This window comes from Jaculus jaculus, chromosome 16 (assembly GCF_020740685.1).
Source record: "Jaculus jaculus isolate mJacJac1 chromosome 16, mJacJac1.mat.Y.cur, whole genome shotgun sequence".
Classification (NCBI taxonomy): domain Eukaryota; kingdom Metazoa; phylum Chordata; class Mammalia; order Rodentia; family Dipodidae; genus Jaculus; species Jaculus jaculus.
The window spans coordinates 71,355,214-71,373,876 of record NC_059117.1 but is presented as its reverse complement, the minus strand read 5'-3'; the positions used below and the strand labels follow the sequence as shown (position 1 = coordinate 71,373,876).

The 18,663-nt window shown below is 39.6% G+C and overlaps 1 protein-coding gene across 4 annotated transcripts in view; it reads right to left on the bottom strand.

The window, feature by feature from the left end:
- Eogt (EGF domain specific O-linked N-acetylglucosamine transferase) overlaps positions 1 to 18,663 on the bottom strand; it is a 53,784-nt gene that overhangs the window by 18,012 nt on the left and 17,109 nt on the right. For all 4 annotated transcript variants that reach the window (XM_045136100.1, XM_045136099.1, XM_045136101.1 and 1 more), the window contains 5 exons: positions 16,309 to 16,415; positions 10,503 to 10,606; positions 2,604 to 2,696; positions 795 to 866; positions 611 to 697 (listed from right to left, as the gene is read on the bottom strand). In XM_045136100.1, the coding sequence (XP_044992035.1) occupies positions 611 to 697; positions 795 to 866; positions 2,604 to 2,696; positions 10,503 to 10,606; positions 16,309 to 16,415 (463 nt within the window). The remainder of the gene's footprint in view (positions 1 to 610; positions 698 to 794; positions 867 to 2,603; positions 2,697 to 10,502; positions 10,607 to 16,308; positions 16,416 to 18,663) is intronic.

Here is an 18,663-nt window from a genome sequence, read left to right as displayed (position 1 = left end):
GTTCTATAGGAGGATTAAATACCATTTTTCTATAGCACAGTAGAGGCATTATATATAACATTATTTCATCATTTCCAAGTAGCTATAAGAAAGCATTTAGAATGCTCCCAAAACAATGTTTGAGGTGATACAGGTTCTAAATAACCTGTTTTGTTCATTTCATTTGTATCATGTGTCAAAATATAACACTTTATCTCAGACATATGTACAATTATTATGTGCCTTTTACAAATAAAATAAATGTATTTACTTTAGCCATGAAAGACAAAATCTGTTCATTGCACCACTGTTGAGCTGTTGATTGATAGGAGGTACTTTTTTTTTTTTTTTGGAAAGGGGCTATAAGGGTTAGATGGAGATGTGAGGTCAGGAGTTATGACCAAAGAAATGGGAAGACCAAAAAAAAAAAAAAAAAATGCATACTCTTACAGCATCCTTTACTTTATACTTAATGGGAATTGGCTCCTGAATTCAGAGGACTCCAGGTCAGAAAATATTAACATAGCAAACACTGTGTTTCCTAATTAGGTCTTTTCTACAAAAGTAACATTGTCTTTATTAGGGATGAAAAAAATCAAGCCTACCTCAGAACCGACAATGTATCCATTACCTTGGGTCCCTCTTGAGTGATGTTTAGTCTGTGTAGCACATGCTGGGAAAAGGCCCTAAATAAGCCGGTGTTTTGACAGCCAGATATCTAAATAAAAGCACCAGTTTATGTTACAATGGATACGTCTGCACTGCAATTTCAGATGCTCTTGAGAAATGTAAGGATGTTACTCTAAAATGCTTACCAGAGGAGTATTATAAAACAGCCCATACCGCATACGGGGCAGGAGTGAAAAAACAGCTTCTTTAAAACACACCTATAGAATGAAGATATTTTAAAGATAAGGGAATATAATATGTATCCTTTATACCAAAGTAGCACTTAAAATTAAAAAAAAATAGATTTTTCATTAATTTCCTTTGCATTAAAATAGTCTGAATAGGGCTGGAGGGATGACTTAGCAGTTAAGGTGCTTGCCTGCAATGCCAAAGGACCTAGGTTCGATTCCCCAGGACCCACGTAAGCCAGATACACACAATGGCATATGCATCTTAAGTTCGTTTGAAGTGTCTAGAGACCTTGGCGTGCCCATTCTTTCTGTCTCTCTAGCTCTCTTTCTCTGTGTCTATCTCTCTCTCTTAAATAAATAATAAATAAATATCTTTGTAATAAACAGTCTGAACAGCAAACTGCTTTACTTTAAAGAATAAAATTTGTATTTTTTGGAAATGTTATTTTGAAAGAAAAAGGTTTTAAAAGCTACATGTGATAGATGTAGTGGTGCATGCTTTTAGGCCAAGCACTTGGGAAGGCAGAGGTAGGAGAATCACCATGAGTTCAAGGCCATCCTGAGATTTCATAGTGAATTCCAGATCAGCCTGGGCTAGAGTGAAATCCACCTCAAAAAAAAAAAAAGAAAAAGAAAAAGAAAAGCTACATGATTGGAGTTGGGGATATGGCTCAGCAGGAAAAGTATTTGCTGCTCAAACATTAGGACCTGAGTTTGGATCCTTATCATTCATGTAAAAGCTGGGTGTGGCAGTGTGTCTATAATCCCAACACTGAGAAGAGGATCCCTAGAACTTGATTACTAGCTAGTATAGCCAAATCAGTGAGCTCTAGGTTCAGCAAGAAACCCTGTCTCAAAAAATAAAGTGGATGCTGGACATGGTTCTGCACGCCTTTAATCCCAGAACTCGGGAGGCATAGGAAGGAGAATTGCCATGAGTTCGAGGCCACCCTGAGACTCCATAGTAAATTCCAGATCAGCCTGGGCTAGAGTAAGACCCTACCTCAAAAAACCAAAATAAATAAATAAAATGGGGATAGTGACTGAGGAATGCAAACGGTGTCGACCTCAGGCCTCCACATGGATGCAAACAAATGTGCATGAGTACTCCTACACATGTCCACTCACACACATACATATACATACACACATGCTAAAAACATGGTAAGAAAAAAGACCCTACATGGCTAATTATACCAAGAATTCTAGTTATAACAAAGGAAACCAAGAAGTCAGAAATCAATGGTAATAGCTAAAAGAAACTCAAATTAAATATTTATTTTATGGGTTAAAGAGATGGCTTAGTGGTTAAGCACTTGCCTGTGAAGCCTAAGGACCCTGGTTCAAGGCTTGATTCCCCAGGACCCACGTTAGCCAGATACACAAGGGGGCACATGCATCTGGAGTTTGTTTGCAGTAGCTGAAGGCCCTGGCACGCCCATGTTCTCTCTCTCTTTCCCTCTCCTTCTCCCTCTGTCTGTTGCTCACAAATAAATAAATAAAAAATAAGCAAAAATTTGTTAATATTTATTTTATGAGGAGTTATCTACCATTTGTCAGTTTATTTTTTTATTTTTTGGTTTTTCGAGGTAGGGTGTCACTCTAGTTCAGGCTGACCTGAAATTCACTATGTAGTCTCAGGGTGGCCTCAAACTCATAGCAATTCTCCTACCTCTACCTCCCGAGTGTTGGGATTAAAGGCATGCACCACCACGCCCAGCCATTGTCAGTTTTTACAAGTATTTCTTATCAAGTTTCCAGTACCCTTTTTGAATCGTAGGTCTTCAAATGAATAACTTCATAATCAGAAAAGGCTTTCCAGGTGTCAGAGAACAGGTCACCATATCCATAAGTGCTCTAAAGGTAGAAACAATACAGCTTGTCAAAGATGCAGCAAAGTACACACATTTGCCTGTTAGTATTATGATCTTAGGCTTACAAAACTCACACTAGGCAAATGCCACTTTACCTTGAGCCTAAGAAAATACCTAATTTGATGAAATACCATGAGCAATTATCATCACAATTATATACAATGTTTTGTTTTTCACCCTAGCGTCTTTAATTCTCACATTTCTGGCATTATAGTTGTGTATTTTTTTTTTCTGTGAAGTTTCTGTTCATATCTGTATCAAAGGTACACAGAACACATACATACACCACTGTTTGCATACACTATGATATTCTCACTGAGCAAAACCATCAGGGTAAATGTATTGTCTTTGAAAAGAAATTTCAAAGCAAGGAAATGGTTTGAAAGTTTTAACATTAAAAGTATAATATATATGTATATGTATGAATATATGAAATGTTCTCCCCATTGAATAATGAAAAACATCTGATAATTCCCCACTCAAATGTTAATAAAAAAAAACTATAACAAGTAATAATGCTATATAATGATAGCATCTTGCATATTTTCCACATCCCAGGCACTGTTCTAAGCACTTGATATAATTGCTTCATTAAACAATCCCACAAACATAATTAGCTGCTCATTCCTATTTTCCACATGAAGAAACTGGAATACAAATTTAAGTAATTTCCTAAATTGTAGAGCTGGTAAGTTACACTTGTTCCAGACATTGTACTCAAACTCCATAGCAGCTGTCTGTTCCCAGGAACTAGTTCTATAGTTCTTACCAAATATATTTCGTTTCTGAAAAGTAGAAGGTAATTATGAGCTTCACACAGTAGAGAAAGGAATTCAGTTAATTTTAAAATGGTATAACTAAGGGGCTGGAGAGATGGTTCAATGATTTAAAATGCTTGCTTGCAAAGTCTGATGGCCCAAGTACAATGCACCAGTACCCATGTAAAGCCAGATGCACTAAATGGTGCATGTGTCTGGAGTTCATTTGCAGTAGCAAGATACCCTGGTGTGTCCATTATTCTCTTCTCTCTTTTCTCTCCCTCTCTCCCAAATAAATAATGTTGAAAATAAAATGGTAAAATGATAATGTAATATTCAGCCAAGAGAACTAAGAAATACCTACTACATAGTTAATTTCAAAGTCAATAATTGGCTATATAATCTATTCGTTATATTCAAGTTTAATTTTTTTGCTGTATATATTAGAGTTATTTCAAAGCTATTATAAACTGTTAGATGGCGCTAAAAACATCTTTCCTTCGGTGTTTCTCCAATATTGATTTTTTAAAAAATATTTTATTTACTTGTTTGTTTGAGAGAGAGGGAGAAAGAGAAGAAGAGGCAGTTAAAGAGAGAAAATGGGTGAGCCATGGTCTCCAGCCACTGCAAATGACTCCAGATGCATGTGCCACCTCGGGCATCTGACTCACATGGGTACTGGGGAATTGAACCTGAGTCCTTAGGCTTCATAGGCAAGTACCTTAACCACTAAGACAGCTCTCCAGGCCCTTGGGGTTCTTCTTTAATATTTTATTTTTATTTATTTGGCAGAGAAAGAGGGGGGAGAAAGAGAATGAGCACACCAGGGCTTCAAGCCACTGCAAACGAACTCCAAATGTGTGACCCCCTTGTGCATCTGGCTAATGTGGGTCCTACGAAATCGAACCTGGGTCCTTTGGCTTTGCAGGCAAATGCCTTAACCACTAAGCCATCCCTTCAGCCCATTTTCTTCCTTTTTTTTTTTAAGTTTAATGTCTTTTAGTTGGCATACAGAGATTTAGTTATCATTCATTCTGGCATTTTCTTTTCTTGTTTTGTTTCTTTTGAAGTAGAGTCTCACTTTATCCCAGGCTGACTTGGAAACCACTATGTAGTCTCAGGCTGGCCTTGAACTCACAGCTGTCCTCCTACCTCATCCTCTTGAGTGTTGACATTAAAAAGGCATGTACCATCACAACCAGCTAGCATTCAGGCATTTTTAAATTCAGTTTGTTTTTGTTGGATTCTATCCCCTCTTATCCCCAACCTCCCTCCCACTACCTAAGTATACTCCCCCGTTGTATTCTCTTCTTCTTTCTTATATTTATGGGGGGGGGGGTAGAAAGAACATGAACAGCCCTGAGGCTCTTAACACTACAAACAAACTTCAGACACATGTATCTACCATTTTGTGCATCTGGCTTTATGTGGGTACTGGGGAATTGAACCTGGGCTGGAAGACTTTGCAAGTAAGACTTTGTAAGCATTTATAATTTCACTTTTAAGAGACTGTCCTGTAGAAATGTGGGGTGTGAGGACATGGGCACAGTCAGCCCTCCAATGTCTGTGAGTTCTGCATCTGTGGAGATGCCCATCATGTCACTGCCCAAACATGAGGCTCTTAGAGGGCCTGAGTCCAGTCCCTGACACCCATATAAAAAGCTGAGTGTGGCAATGAATACCTGTATCCCCAGCCCTATGGGGAATGGAAGCTGGAGAATCACTAGAGCTCACAGGTCAGCCAGTATGACCAGAAAAGGGCAGCTCCAGGTTCACTGAGAGATTCAATCTCAAGAAAACAATACAAAAATGTTAGAGGACACATGACATTCTCCTCTGGCCTCTGCATGCATCTGCACACATAAGTGAATATGCTATACACACAACACAAATAATACAAATACACACACCAAAAAGAAAAAGTACTCAGAAAAACTGTGTCTGTACCAAACATATACAGATTTTCTTATTCATTTAAGATAATGGTGATTTACATTGTACTGGGATAGATAAGCAATCTGGAGGTTATTTTAAAATATATGGCAAAATATGCATAGGTTATATGTAAATCCTATACCATTTCCTATACTGGACTTTCAAATCCAAGGAATTGGATGTCTACAGGGGGTCTTAGAACAAATCCTCTATAGATACTGAGAGACTACTGCATTTTGGTAAATAGCATAGAATTGGAAATAAACAAAATATGACTGAGGTGAGAAAATGGGTACATTGAAGATATCCAGGAAATGGAAAACTTCTTAAAGAAGGATAGATAACTCTTAAGTGTACTGCCTTGGAAAGATGTCCATGCAATATGAAAGCATATTTTCTATAAAGATACAAAGATATCCTTACACAAAAGATACATATAGATATACTCACAAACCCACATACAAATATTGATATAAATATTGTATGGGATCTATTTACAGTGACTATGACAGAGATTCTCAAAAAAGACTGACACATATGCTAGCTGCAGTTACACAATTACCCTCAGGGGACAACACAAGTAGAGGTCTCTTTACAGGAGGAGACTTATTTTTTAAGCATCACATACTTCTGGGTTGTTTGAACCCATTATAATCAGATATTACTCTGATAGCTCAAAAAAAATAAGGAAGTCATCGATTCCACAGCACAAGAAAAGAATGTCCCTCTATGATCTTAGGCCAGAGGTTTTACCCAGCCACTAGTATCCAGATGCTGCATGCCTGTGGTAGTTTGAATAGATGCTTCCCCCAATGGATTCAGTTTAATAAAATTACTTAGATTTTCAGCCATCTGGCTAGGGGAGGTGTCACTGGATGGATGTTAGGGTCCAGTCCTAAGGTATGGTGGTAAATTTGAAATTCCATTCTTAAAGATATGCAAAGTGCCTGAGTTCCTCCTGAAATTCCTGAAGTGTGCTGTAGGGTATGGCTTTGGGTGTTTGGCTTGGGCTTCTCTTTCTCTCTCTCTGCTTGGACCTATGAAAGCAGGTCAGCTTCTTCTGCCACAATGGAACTTCCCCTGGATCTGTAAGCTTTAATAACTCCTTTCCTCCATAACTGTGCCTGGTCTGGAAGTTCATCTCAGTGACCTGGAAACTGTCTACTACAGAAACTGGTACCAGGCAGGAGGGGAGTGAGATGAATCTGACCATGTGGATTTTGGTCTTTTGGAACTTTTGTTTTGGAGGCATGGATTTGGCACTTGGAACTTTTGAAGTGTAAGGCAAGTATTATTGACTATACTGATGAGTGTTTGAAAATGCTAAGCACAGACAGAATTGAACTTGTAAGGCTTGGCTTATGAACTTTCTAAAATGAAGGAAAGACAGCAGAAGACTTTGTTGGAACTGGGCTACTGGCATAAGGGCTGGCTGCATTCTGTTGCCCATGCCCAGAGAGTTTGATCAAGGTTACATCTGTGAAATAAAAAAAAAGAAAACAAAACAAAAAAAAAAAAGGTTACATCTGTAATGGACTGATGTGCTTGGTTAAAGATATAGGACTTAGATATTTAAGATTTTAAGTTGAAAAACTCAAGCAAGTTAAAATTACAGGCACTGAGACTGGTTTTAGGTTACTGAAGCGACTGCCGTCAAACACATTTGCAATCTTTGGGAAGATGGCCCAAATATTTTACATTAAAACAATGGAAAGCTGGACATGGTGGTGCACGCCTTTAATCCCAGCAAACTAGGTGGATCACCCTGAGTTCAAGGCCACCCTGAGACTCCATAGTGAATTCCAGGTCAGCCTGGGCCAGAAGTGAGAACCTACTTCAAAAAAAAACAAACAAACAAAAACAACAACAACAAAAAAAAAAATGGAGCAGAAGCCTAAGGAAAGACTATAATAGAAATGCAAACTCTTTCAGAAACAGCTCACTGGAAAAAGAACTTGTTCTTCAAGATTAAGATTTACTTTGTCCCTGAATTAAGAATATGGCTATGTCCTGTACAACTGGTTCTGGTTCTGGAAGAGTGACAAGTGCATGGAGTGAGTGAAGTGCACACACAGCACCAGTAGCCGCTATGAGGCAGGGCGCGATGACCTCGATAGGCTGGCAAAGTCTCCAGAAGATGGACCGTGGTTTACATGGAGACCTGAAGATGTTTTGGATATACCAGGAGTATGCAAGGGCTACCAGGGAGACTCTTGGCTAGGGATGGCAGTTTTCCTGGAAGGGACAGAATTAGAAAATCCAGAGACCATTAGTCACTGGTTATGATTGAACTTGAACTGCAGAATTTTGATGTTAGCTTGATGGTTGTTTGTTGAGTTTGCACTGTTCTAGTCTCTCCTTGCTATATGCCTTATAGCAATTGAAAATGCTTAAAAAAAAAAAAGAAAAGAAAATGCTTACTCTATGCCACTATATGTTGAAAGTATATAACTTGTTTGATTTTACAGGACTCAAAGCTAAGAGACAATCTTAAATCTCAGGTAAGACTTGGGACTTTGGAACTATCTTAAGTTGATAAAGACTATGGGGACCTTTGAAATCGGACTGAGTACAATTTACAATGTGAGATTATTTTGAATCTTTGAGGGCCAGGGGTGAAATGTGGTAATTGAATAGATGCCCTCCAAAAGATTCAGTTTGATAAAATTCTTGGATTTCTAGCCGCCTGGCTGGAGAATGTGTCACTGGGCAGATCTTAAGATTCAGCCCTAAGTGGTTGTGGTGGATTTGAAATGCCAACGTAATGATAGGCAAAGTGCCTGAGTTCCTCCTGGAGTTCCTGAAGTGTGCTGAAGGGTATGACTTTGGGGGTTTTGACTTGTGACTTTTCCTTCTCGCTCTCTCTCCTTGAACCTGTGAAAATAGGCCAGCTTCTTCTGCCATTATAGAACTTCCCCTGGATCTGTAAGCTTCAATAAATCCCTTCCTCCATAATTGTGCCTGGTCTGGAAGTTCATTTCAGTGACCTGGAAGCTGTCTACTACAAGGCTTAATGATAACAGCATAGCCACACTGCTGAGCTTTATGGAGAGGAAAGGGATGACTCCTTAGGCTTCCTAGGAATACAGTCTATAAAATGTTACTATTTTATGTCCTTGATCTGAAATGTATCCATAGCTATCTGCCTGTCCTTAAGCAAACTGCCCCTCCTAGGCCTTCAGGACTATGGCATATTGTCTACCATGGGGAATTCACATCACAATCTGCAGGTCCCAGTATTTAAAAAAAGCCTAGACCTTGCCAACAGAAGACAACCACACAACCATGTAGCACTATCTTATAGGCCACTATACCTAAATTCTGGAGCAATCAGGCAGAGCTGCCGGTGGGGAGAACCTGACTGAGCATTTAGCAAAGGCTTCTTTGACCAAGAAGTTAGCTTTACAAAGGAGTAGCTGCAGGGGCAGTGACATCAAACTGCTTGGCTACATGCATCCCATGGTTGTCCTTACCACAGTCAAGGTCAGACTGCCTAAACATCACATGCCCACTTGACTGGATGACCAAAGATCTTCGGGATGGCCATGTGTCCTGTTATACCCCAATAGGCACATTACAGGGGAGGGATGTAGAAGCTGGTTCAGTTTAACTCCGTCCACTTAAGGAAAATGAAGGTCCATATACAATAAGGTACAAGGAAGTTTCTGGAAAGTGCCAGGGAAACTTGCTCTATACTTCATAGGTTCTTCGGGGGACTATACAGAAAAAAGTTTCCAAGTCTAGAATCCTTGGCTCCACCCTTAATAATTGTGGTACCTTAGAATACTCACCTGCTGTTCAGGTATCAGTTTCCTATCTATAAAATAAGCTTATAAAATTTTTGACCCAAGAACACAAATAAAATCCCTATTTCAGTAGAGGATGTATACAAAAAATGAGATAGCATGGGCATCATTTTTTGAAAAGAACTAAACAACAGCAGTGTTAATCTTTCAGGACTACTGGTGGATATTTTTTAATATATTTTTTAAAATTTAGTTGCAAGCAGAGAAAGAGAATAGGTATGCTAGGGCTTCTTGCCACTGCAAGGAACTCCAGACACATGTGTCACTTTGTGCATCTGGCTTCATGTGAATATTGGGGAACTAGACCCAGGTCATCACGCTTTGCAAAGCAAGTGCCTTTAACAGCTGAGTCATCTCTCCAACCTTATTGATATCTGTTTTAACTGTGGCCTAAAAGCAATTGAACTAAAAGAAGGAAAGAAAGGAATGCTGTTCCCATTACTCAAAGAATATTTCCAATAAATGACAATGGTAGCATCAGCAAAACTGGAACACCAGATGGAGATGGACATGTACAGAATAGGAAATAATGAAAGCATCAGTGTACTGAGAATGGTAGAACCAAGTCTCATTGGACTTAGCATCACACCCAAGTTCTAGAGGGCAGGCAGCAATGGTAAAACCTTCTACACAGCTCTGCTGAGAGCATCTTGACTATGAAGAAGGGTCATCAATGCTTTCCCCCTTGTCTAAATACTGGATCTTGAGTTAGTGGGCTACCTCTGGAAATGCAAATGGCACATGCCAGCTGTTTCTAGACAGCAGTGCTTCTGAATCATGTACATGCCTAAGATTCACCCTGTGGAATAAGCTGAAACAGCACAATTAAGAGCTTGTTATAGAGAAGTTTCTATAAAACAAAGGCAAGGCAGGATGTTGCTCAGTGGTAGAGTTCTTGTCTAGCATGCACAACTCCCTGGGTCTGATCCCCATAACTGGGAGTGGGGGATAAAACATAAGAAAAAGTTTACCAATATGAGTTATAGAGGTTCAGTGACAATCAGTTCAATCTTAGAGGAACTCAGACAAAATATCACAGGAAAAGAAGTCTTCTACTGCTTCATTTTAAAGTACAAAGGAACATACATACACACATTATGCCTATGTCTCTATGTATATGTCATATGTATAGAACATATTTGAACTCATCAGCATGTATGTAGATGGAATGTGCATATGGGACATATATTTCAGTGTATGTTTTGGAAAATTCTGTTTCATGAGCTCAGAGTCACAAGTGACAGAGCAAGGCAGAGCTGATACAAAAGGAGAGAACATATGCTTACTTACGGTGTCCCACATCACGATGTACACATCTGTACTGAAGGAATTGTTAACATGCTGAGTGATGTAAAGATTAAGAAAATCACAGAAGTGATGATACATATTAACACCTAGTGTTGGAGAAAAGAAATCTATATTAATTGACCCCAAAGAACACATGATTAAGCATTTTTTTAAAGAAACATTTGTGGGTTTTTGTTGTTGTTGTTTGTTTTATTTCATGAGATAGGGTTTCGCTCTAGCCCATGCTGATCTGGAATTCAATACATAGTCTCAGGGTGGTCTTGAACTCATGGCGATCCTCTGTCCTCTGCATTTCAAGTGCTGGGATTAAAGGCATGCACCACCATACCTGCCTCTATTCTTGTCTCGCGCGTGCGTGCGTGCGTGTGTGCGTGTGTATGTGTGTATGTGTGTGTGTGTGTGTTTTATTTTTCAAGATAGGGTTTTGGTCTAGCCAAGGCTGACCTGGAATTCACTATGTAGTATCAGTGTGCCTCCCAAGTGCTGGGATTAAAGGTGTGCGCCATCACGCCCAGCTCTTGTCTCTTTTTGCCCTGATTAATCATTGCTCCTACTATTTTTAGAAAAATACTGACCACTGTTATTTACAAGGGGTGAATATCACAGGTTTTAATTGGTTGGCATGAATTCTGGAGTCTGAAGAACCAGATTGAATTCCAGCTTAGTCCCTTATAAGCAACATCCTTAGATAAGTTTGCACAATGTCCCAAAGCTTTAGCTTGTGTATTCCACATGGGGGGGGGGGTTACAGCTAAGCATGAGCTTTGTTATAAAAATCAAAGAGGAGGGACTCAAGGGATGGCTTAGCAGTTAAGGCGTTTGCCTGCAAACCAAAAGACCCAGGTTTGATTCCCCAGGACCCGTGTTAGGCATGCACAAGAGGGTACAAGCATCTGGAGTTCGTTTGCAGTGGCTGCAGGCCCTGATGTGCCCATTCTCTCACTCTCTCTCCCTCTTTCTCTGTCAAATAAATAAATAAATAAATATGAAATATTTTAAAAAATCAAAGAGGAGAATTAGCAGGAACCTGGCATAGCAGATGGGTTGCTATTATTTTATTTTTAGGTTTTAGTTTTTCAAGGTAGGGCTTCACTCTGGTCTATGCTGACCTGGAATTCATTATGTAGTCTCAGGGTAGCCTCGAACTCATGGAGATCCTCCTACCTCTGCCTCCCAAGTGCTGGGATTAAAGGCCTGTACCACCACACCTGGCTTGCTATTATTTTAAATTCCAATGCTAGTCATTAAAAAGAAACAGAACATGTATACTCTTGGTTTAGGTATGTAGGAACCAGGAGTCAACCCAGAAATGTACAAATCTAAATGGGATGACACTTTAAAAAATGACAATCAAAGCATGCATTTTAAGAACAAATTAGCTGGGTGTGGTGGTACATGCCTTTGAGCCCAGCACTCCAAAGGCAGAGGCAGGAGGATTGCCATGAGTTTGAGGCCACCCTAAGAATACATAGTGAATTCCAGGTCAGCCTGGGTTAGAGTGAAACCCTAAAAACCAAAAACACAAAAAATTATTGACAGGTGTGGTGGTGCACACCTTTAATCCCAGCACTTGGGAGGCAGAAATAGGAGGATCACCATGAGTTTAAGGCCACTCTGAGACTTTGTAGTGAATTCCAGGTCAGCCTGGGCTAGAGTGAGACTCTACCTCAAAAGAAAAAAAAAGGGGGGGACGCTAGAGAGATTGCTTAGCGGTTAAGGTACGTGCCTGTGAAGCCTAAGGAAACAGGTTTGAGTCTTCAGATCCCACGTAAGCCAGATGCACATGGTGGCACATGCATCTGCCCATACTCTCTCTCTCTCTGTCTCAAATAATAAATCTGTGTCCTCCTTTCTAAAAACAAAACAAAACAAAAAGAAAAGAAGAAAATTATTTATTCATTTATTTCCAAGGACAGAGAAAGAGGTGGGAGAGAATGGGCATGCCAGGGCCTCTAGCCACTGCAAACTCTAGACGCATACGCCAACCTCCCTGTGCTTTTGGCTTTACGAATTGCACCTGTGGCTTTGCAGGCAAACACCTTAACCACTGAGATCTATCTCTAGCCCAAAATATGCATTTTAAAAGAAAATGTTGAGTTGGTATAGCATTTGCCTAGCATGCATGAAATACTGGGTTCAATCTTCAGCACCACATACACTACTGGTATGGTGACACATACCTGTAATCACAGCACTTGGATAGAAGCAAGAGGATCAAAAGTTCAAGGCCATCTTGACTATACAGGGAGTTTAAGGCCAGCCTGGCCTATATGAAACTCTTGTCTCAAAAAATAAGGAAGAAGGAGATAAAAGAAGTGAAACAGGAAGATGGAAGAAGGAAGAGAAAAATATCAGATAAAAAAAATGATACTCTAAAGCAGAAACTTTTGACTTCATCCTCATGGGGAATAAAATAATAATACGGTATGCCAGAAAATAAGCATAAGGGGCTGGACTCAATGCTTAAAGGTGCTTGCTCACAAAGCCTGCCAACCAGGGTTCAATCCCCAAGCTACCCACATAAATCAGATACAAAACATAGTTCAAGTATCTGGCATTCATTCACAGCAGCCAGAGGCCATGGTGCCTCTCCCCACCCCAAATACACACATGTATTCAAAACAAAAATAAATAAATAAATGGTAAAAATCCTCAAGTCTTGGGGCTGAAGAGATGGCTTAGTGGTTAAGGTGCTTGCCTGCAAAGCCTAAGGACCCATGTTCAATTCCCCAGTACCCATGCCAGCCAGAGGTACATGGTGGCACATGCATCTGGAGTTCATTTCCAATTGCTAGAGGCCCTGGTGTGCCCATTTTCTCTCACTCTCAAATAATAAATACTTAAGTCTTTTAAACTAGGTATGTTTGATGAACAAATAGATGGGCTAATTTTTTTCATCCAGAAAAATCTTGGCAAAGAGTGTATTTTCAAATTAATAAGAAAAACTTCTAATAGAATATATCCCCTTCCCCAAGGTGAGTCCTACAATTGAGGCAGTTAGGGTGACTGGGCCCCAAAAGTAAATAGCTAGAATGTCTTGAGCCTTCCCTTATAGTTTCTACTTTGCTAGAGATCAGAGAAAAATCTGTTTTCTCCTTATCTCCTGCCTAATCTGTTTTTTTCCAAAAACAAACCTAAGTCCCTCTCTGGCAAGGAGTTCCCTTTTCCTAAAATTACAGTTTAAATCTGATCCTGGAATTCTGGTTGGTTAAGCTCAGCCTTAAACTTGGCATCATGGCTGGCCTCTTCATAAGCCCACCCCTAAAACAGTCAGCCCTCACTCTGGCTCACCTGAGCCAGAAAGTAAAGCCCACCACAATGTTATAATATAGTTGCTTACCAGGTGGGCAAGATCTCTTGGTTCTTCATCTCTCCTGAACTTCCAGGTTCCTGTCCTGGTAAGTCCAGCCAGGCTAAGACCCAACCCCTATTCCCACATGGGCTCTCTGCGCCTTCCAGCCTTCTACATGGCAGGAGCTCTTGTGCTTTCTTCTCTTTCCTCTCTATGTCCCTTTTCATGTTTCTTACAGACCCATGCTTACTTCCCACATGGACTCTCAGGCCATGTGAGTTTCCTTTCCCTTGGTTCCCTACTTCTCTGAATAAATGTAATAATTCATCTTTCTCCGTCTTGTTTTATCCCAGTTCTTTGGTAAAACAGACGTGAGTTTGGAGTTTAAGAACCTTTCCTGAACTCCCAAAACCTCATTAAACAATCACATTAGCTCTCAGGTAACAGTAAGTTCCCAACAGTTGTCCAGGAACACAGAATGCACAGAACAGTGCTTCATGCTGCAGACTTAAAAACGAAAGAAAGCCGGGCATGGTGGCACACGCCTTTAATCCTAGCACTGGGGAGGCAGAGGTAGGAGGATTGCCGTGATTTCAAGGCCACCCTGAGACTACATAGAGAATTCCAGGTCAGCCTGAACTAAAGCGAGAACCAAAAAAAAAGAAAAGAAAGAAAGAAAGAGCTAGCCGGGCGTGGTGGCGCAGGTCTTTAATCCCAGCAATCGGGAGGCAGAGGTAGGAGGATCACTGTGAGTTCAAGGCCACCCTGAGAGTACACAGTGAACTCCCTGTCAGCCTGGACTAGAGTGAAACCCTACCTCAAAAAACAAATAAACAAACAAACAAAAAGAGCAAACACAGGCTTCATCCTGGAGAAAAGTAAGGCAGGGTGAGTTTTGTTCTGAAAAAATTCTCCTTCTTTCCAGGGAAGAGTTAAGAAAAAGAAAGTTGGATGATACTGTATGTTAGAAGAAAAAAAGTAAAGTAATGAATATAGAAAAGAAACGATGCATGTCTGTCTTAGCCTATTAATTCCCACTTTATATATTTTATTGCAGAAGACTGCATAAATTTCACAGTTCACACAGATTCACCTTTTTTACAGGCAGATCACAGTGTTTTCTTTGCCCATTTTTACTTTGTATATTTTAAAAAATGAGTCAGAAACTTGAACATAACATTTTCACTTGCTCTTATTTCAAAAACTTAAACTTGTCTGGTTTCTGAATCTAATATTTTATAAATTAAAAATTATGACTTCATAAGGCAGAGTACATTAAAACTATAATTAATAAATTATGATAATTCTCAAATATTCATGACAGAGTTATCTCTATATTTCACCAGGAGCTTAGCTTCTTATGAATTTTGATATAATATAGCATACTAATCTCCAACTCTCAGCATGAGAGAGGTAATATAGTATGACCTGTGTTTCTCTTCTCCAGGACAACTAGTTCCCACAGTTAAAAAAAGTTAAGCTTGCAAGCTGAGCCTTAGAGCCTAGAGGTATAACTGGAAAAAATAATTATGTTTTTTCAAGAATATGCTGCAATGGTAAATTCCAAAAGAATTTTAAGTTCAATTTAGTCACAGAAACAATACTAGAAAGTTTGTCATAGGAAGTTATGGCATTTCTTTGTCACTCACAGAATACCCATGGCTGCTAATTTAAAAATAGTCTAATGAAATATAAACATAAATTAAGTGATTCAAGAAATGAGGTCTGACAGATCTGGTTACAAAGGTGTACATGTGCCATCTCCTTTCATCTTTGGTTTCTGATTGAGTCACTTGATACAAATGTGAAGGTTCCTTCTAGAATGCCAAAGGCATAAAGTAACAGGAAGTTCAAACCAGTTCATCTAGCCCAGGCTTGCAAATAAATACTTGTTGTTTTGAGGTAGGGATTAAAGAAGTACACTACCACACCCAGCTAAATAAATATTAAAAAAAAAAATGTGTGGGAAAGAGGTGCATGCATCTGGCACTTGTTTGCAGCAACAAAAGGCCCTGGGCACCAATTCTTTCTCTGCCTCTTCTCTTTTTTATTTCTCAATTTTTATTAACATTTTCCATGATTATAAAAAAATATCCCATGGTAACACCCTTCCTCCCTCCCTCTTATTTTAAATAAATAAATATTTTTTTAAAAACTCTCCATAAAGCTGGGTATAGCATGGCACAGGCCTTTAATCCCAGCATTACAGAGGCAGAGGTAGGAGGATCACTGAGTTCTAGCTACCCTAAGACTACACAGTAAATTCCAGTCAGCCTGGGCTAGCGCGGAAAGTCTCTTTTCCTCTCTCTCTCTCTCAATCTCTCTCTTTTACACACACACACCAAAAACCAGTTAATCTACTTCAGAAATTAAAGCCATAAAGACAGCCATTGTTTGTCATATATTTTCAATAAATTCATTGAAAGTTACTACAAGCATGTCACAAGTAAAACCTGATTAAACAATATAAAAGTAATAGACAAATTAACTTCTCACCTGCATCTAATTTCATAAAATATGTTGGTTTTTTAATAACAATGTCACATTTTGCATCTTCTATTGGCCTGAAGTTGAGCTGAGTATAGCTTTGTAGCTCAGCAAACCTGAAATTATGAATTGTGATATAATTTGAAAATGATCGGTCCAAACTTGCTGTTGCAATATTGTAACCTGAGATGTGTTCTTGAGGTAGATTTTATTTCTTATAATGAAGAAGCATTTCTATGGAGACAAGTACCTCCTCAAACACAGTGACATTTAATGTTGAGACAAACAAAAATGATTTTAAGTTTCAGTCTAATGTACAACAGTTAAAACTGGGGACCTACCACAAAAAAATTACCTATCAATATGGCTAAAGACAGTTAGGGTATTTGCCTGTGAAGCCTAAGGACCCAGGTTCCATTCTCCAGTACCCAGGTAAGCCAGATGCACAAGGTGGTACATGGCCATCTGGAGTTCATTTGCAGTGGCTAGAAGCCCTGGCACGTCCATTCTCTCTATCTTCCTATTTTTCTCAAATAAATAAATAAAATAAATTACTCTGTTCAGGACTTGAAAAAAATATATGGCTAAAGAATATACCAGAGAAGGAGGGAGATTCAGCAAGCTGTCCTATAGAGTTTGGGAAGCACAAAAGGAAAGATGCCTGAGCTGGAAAAACGTTCATGGTAGACTTCCTGAATTCTGAGACCACATTCCAAAAATTACCTAGTACCTCAGGAAACAGACAGGTAAACCTCAGCAAACAGGTAAACTTCTCTAAATAATGGAAAGTCTACTTCTCAGAAAACATCTTTGGAAACTATATGGTATAAAATCATCAAACAAAGAAGACAACTGCAAGCATCTGAGGCGGGATGCTTACAGTTAACCTGAAGACCATTTGTAACTCTAGCCTTGGATCACAACTCACGTAAAACATATCAAACAGATACTTTTGTTGTTGTTGTTTGTTTGTTTTTTGTTTTTCGAGGTAGGGTCTCACTCTAGCCCAGGCTGACCTGGAATTCACTATGGAGTCTCAGGATGGCCTCGAACTCACGACAATCCTCCTACCTCTGCCTCCTGAGTGCTGGGATTAAAGGCATGTACCACCAGGCCCAGCTCAAACAGATACTTTTAAAACATAACACAAAAACACCATGGTGATTCTGAAAATATATCCACAAGTTCTTTAGTATTCCTCCCTTCAAATAGATGGAGGTTGGCAGGATGTTATGGTACATGCCCGTAATCCCAGCACTTCAGAAAGTGAGACAGGAGGGATCCTAAGGTCTAGGACAGTTTAGGCTAGACATACATGTCTCAAAAAAAAGTGTAGACAGGCATGGTGATTCACACCTTTAATCCCAGCACTCAGGAGGCAAAGGTAGGAGGATCGACTTGAGTTTGAGGCCAGCCTGAGACTACAGAGTGAATTCCAGATAAACCTGGGCTAGGCCAAGACCCTACCTTGAAAAACCACACAAAAAAAAGGTGTGAAGGTTAATTCCCTGCCCTGAATCATAAGCATAGCTTAATAGCTCATTTGTAACCACAACACAGCAAAAGTATGTCACTGTAGAAATGAGGTTACATAACAGCACAGCTTCTATCTTTGGGCATGTATGCTTTCTTAAGACCTCATGCTCCTAAGGAAGCCAACTGCTAGGCTATGTGAATAGCCCCACAGAAAAGCTCATATGATGAAAACCGAATCCCCTTGCCACTGACCAGAGAGGAACTGAGGCTTATAGCAACCTAAGTGAGCTTACAAGTTTTCAGACCTATATTAGCCTAAAGATAGTTGCAGCCCCAGAAACTAGCTTAATGGCAGCCTTATAAGGCCCACCTAAGATGCTCCCAAATCCTGACATCAGAACAGTGTGACATATTAAATATTATCTGCTATATTTTAGAGTAATCTATAACAACAATAGAAAATAAATATAAATATGCCCTAGGGTATATTGTGTTACCCCACAATAGATAATAAAATTATACTCTAAGGAACTATGATAGGAAATCAGATATCAAAATGTACATAAGCTGGGTATGTTGGCTCGTATCTATTATCCACCTGGCCTGGTGGCTCATGCTTTTAATTCCAGCACTTGGGAGGCCAAGGGGGAGGATCACTGTGAGCTTGAGGCCAGCCTAAGACTACAGAGTGAATTCCAGATCAACCTGAGCTAGAGTGAGATCCTACCTCACAAAACAAAACTATAATTCCAGCTCTAAGGAAGCTGAGATAGTAGGAATACCATGTATTCAAGGCCAGCCTGGGCTACAGAGAGGGCTGTAGCTCAGTGAGACACTACCTCAAAAAAAAAAAGTAGCAGGAATGAAAATGCACACTAAAAATGCAGA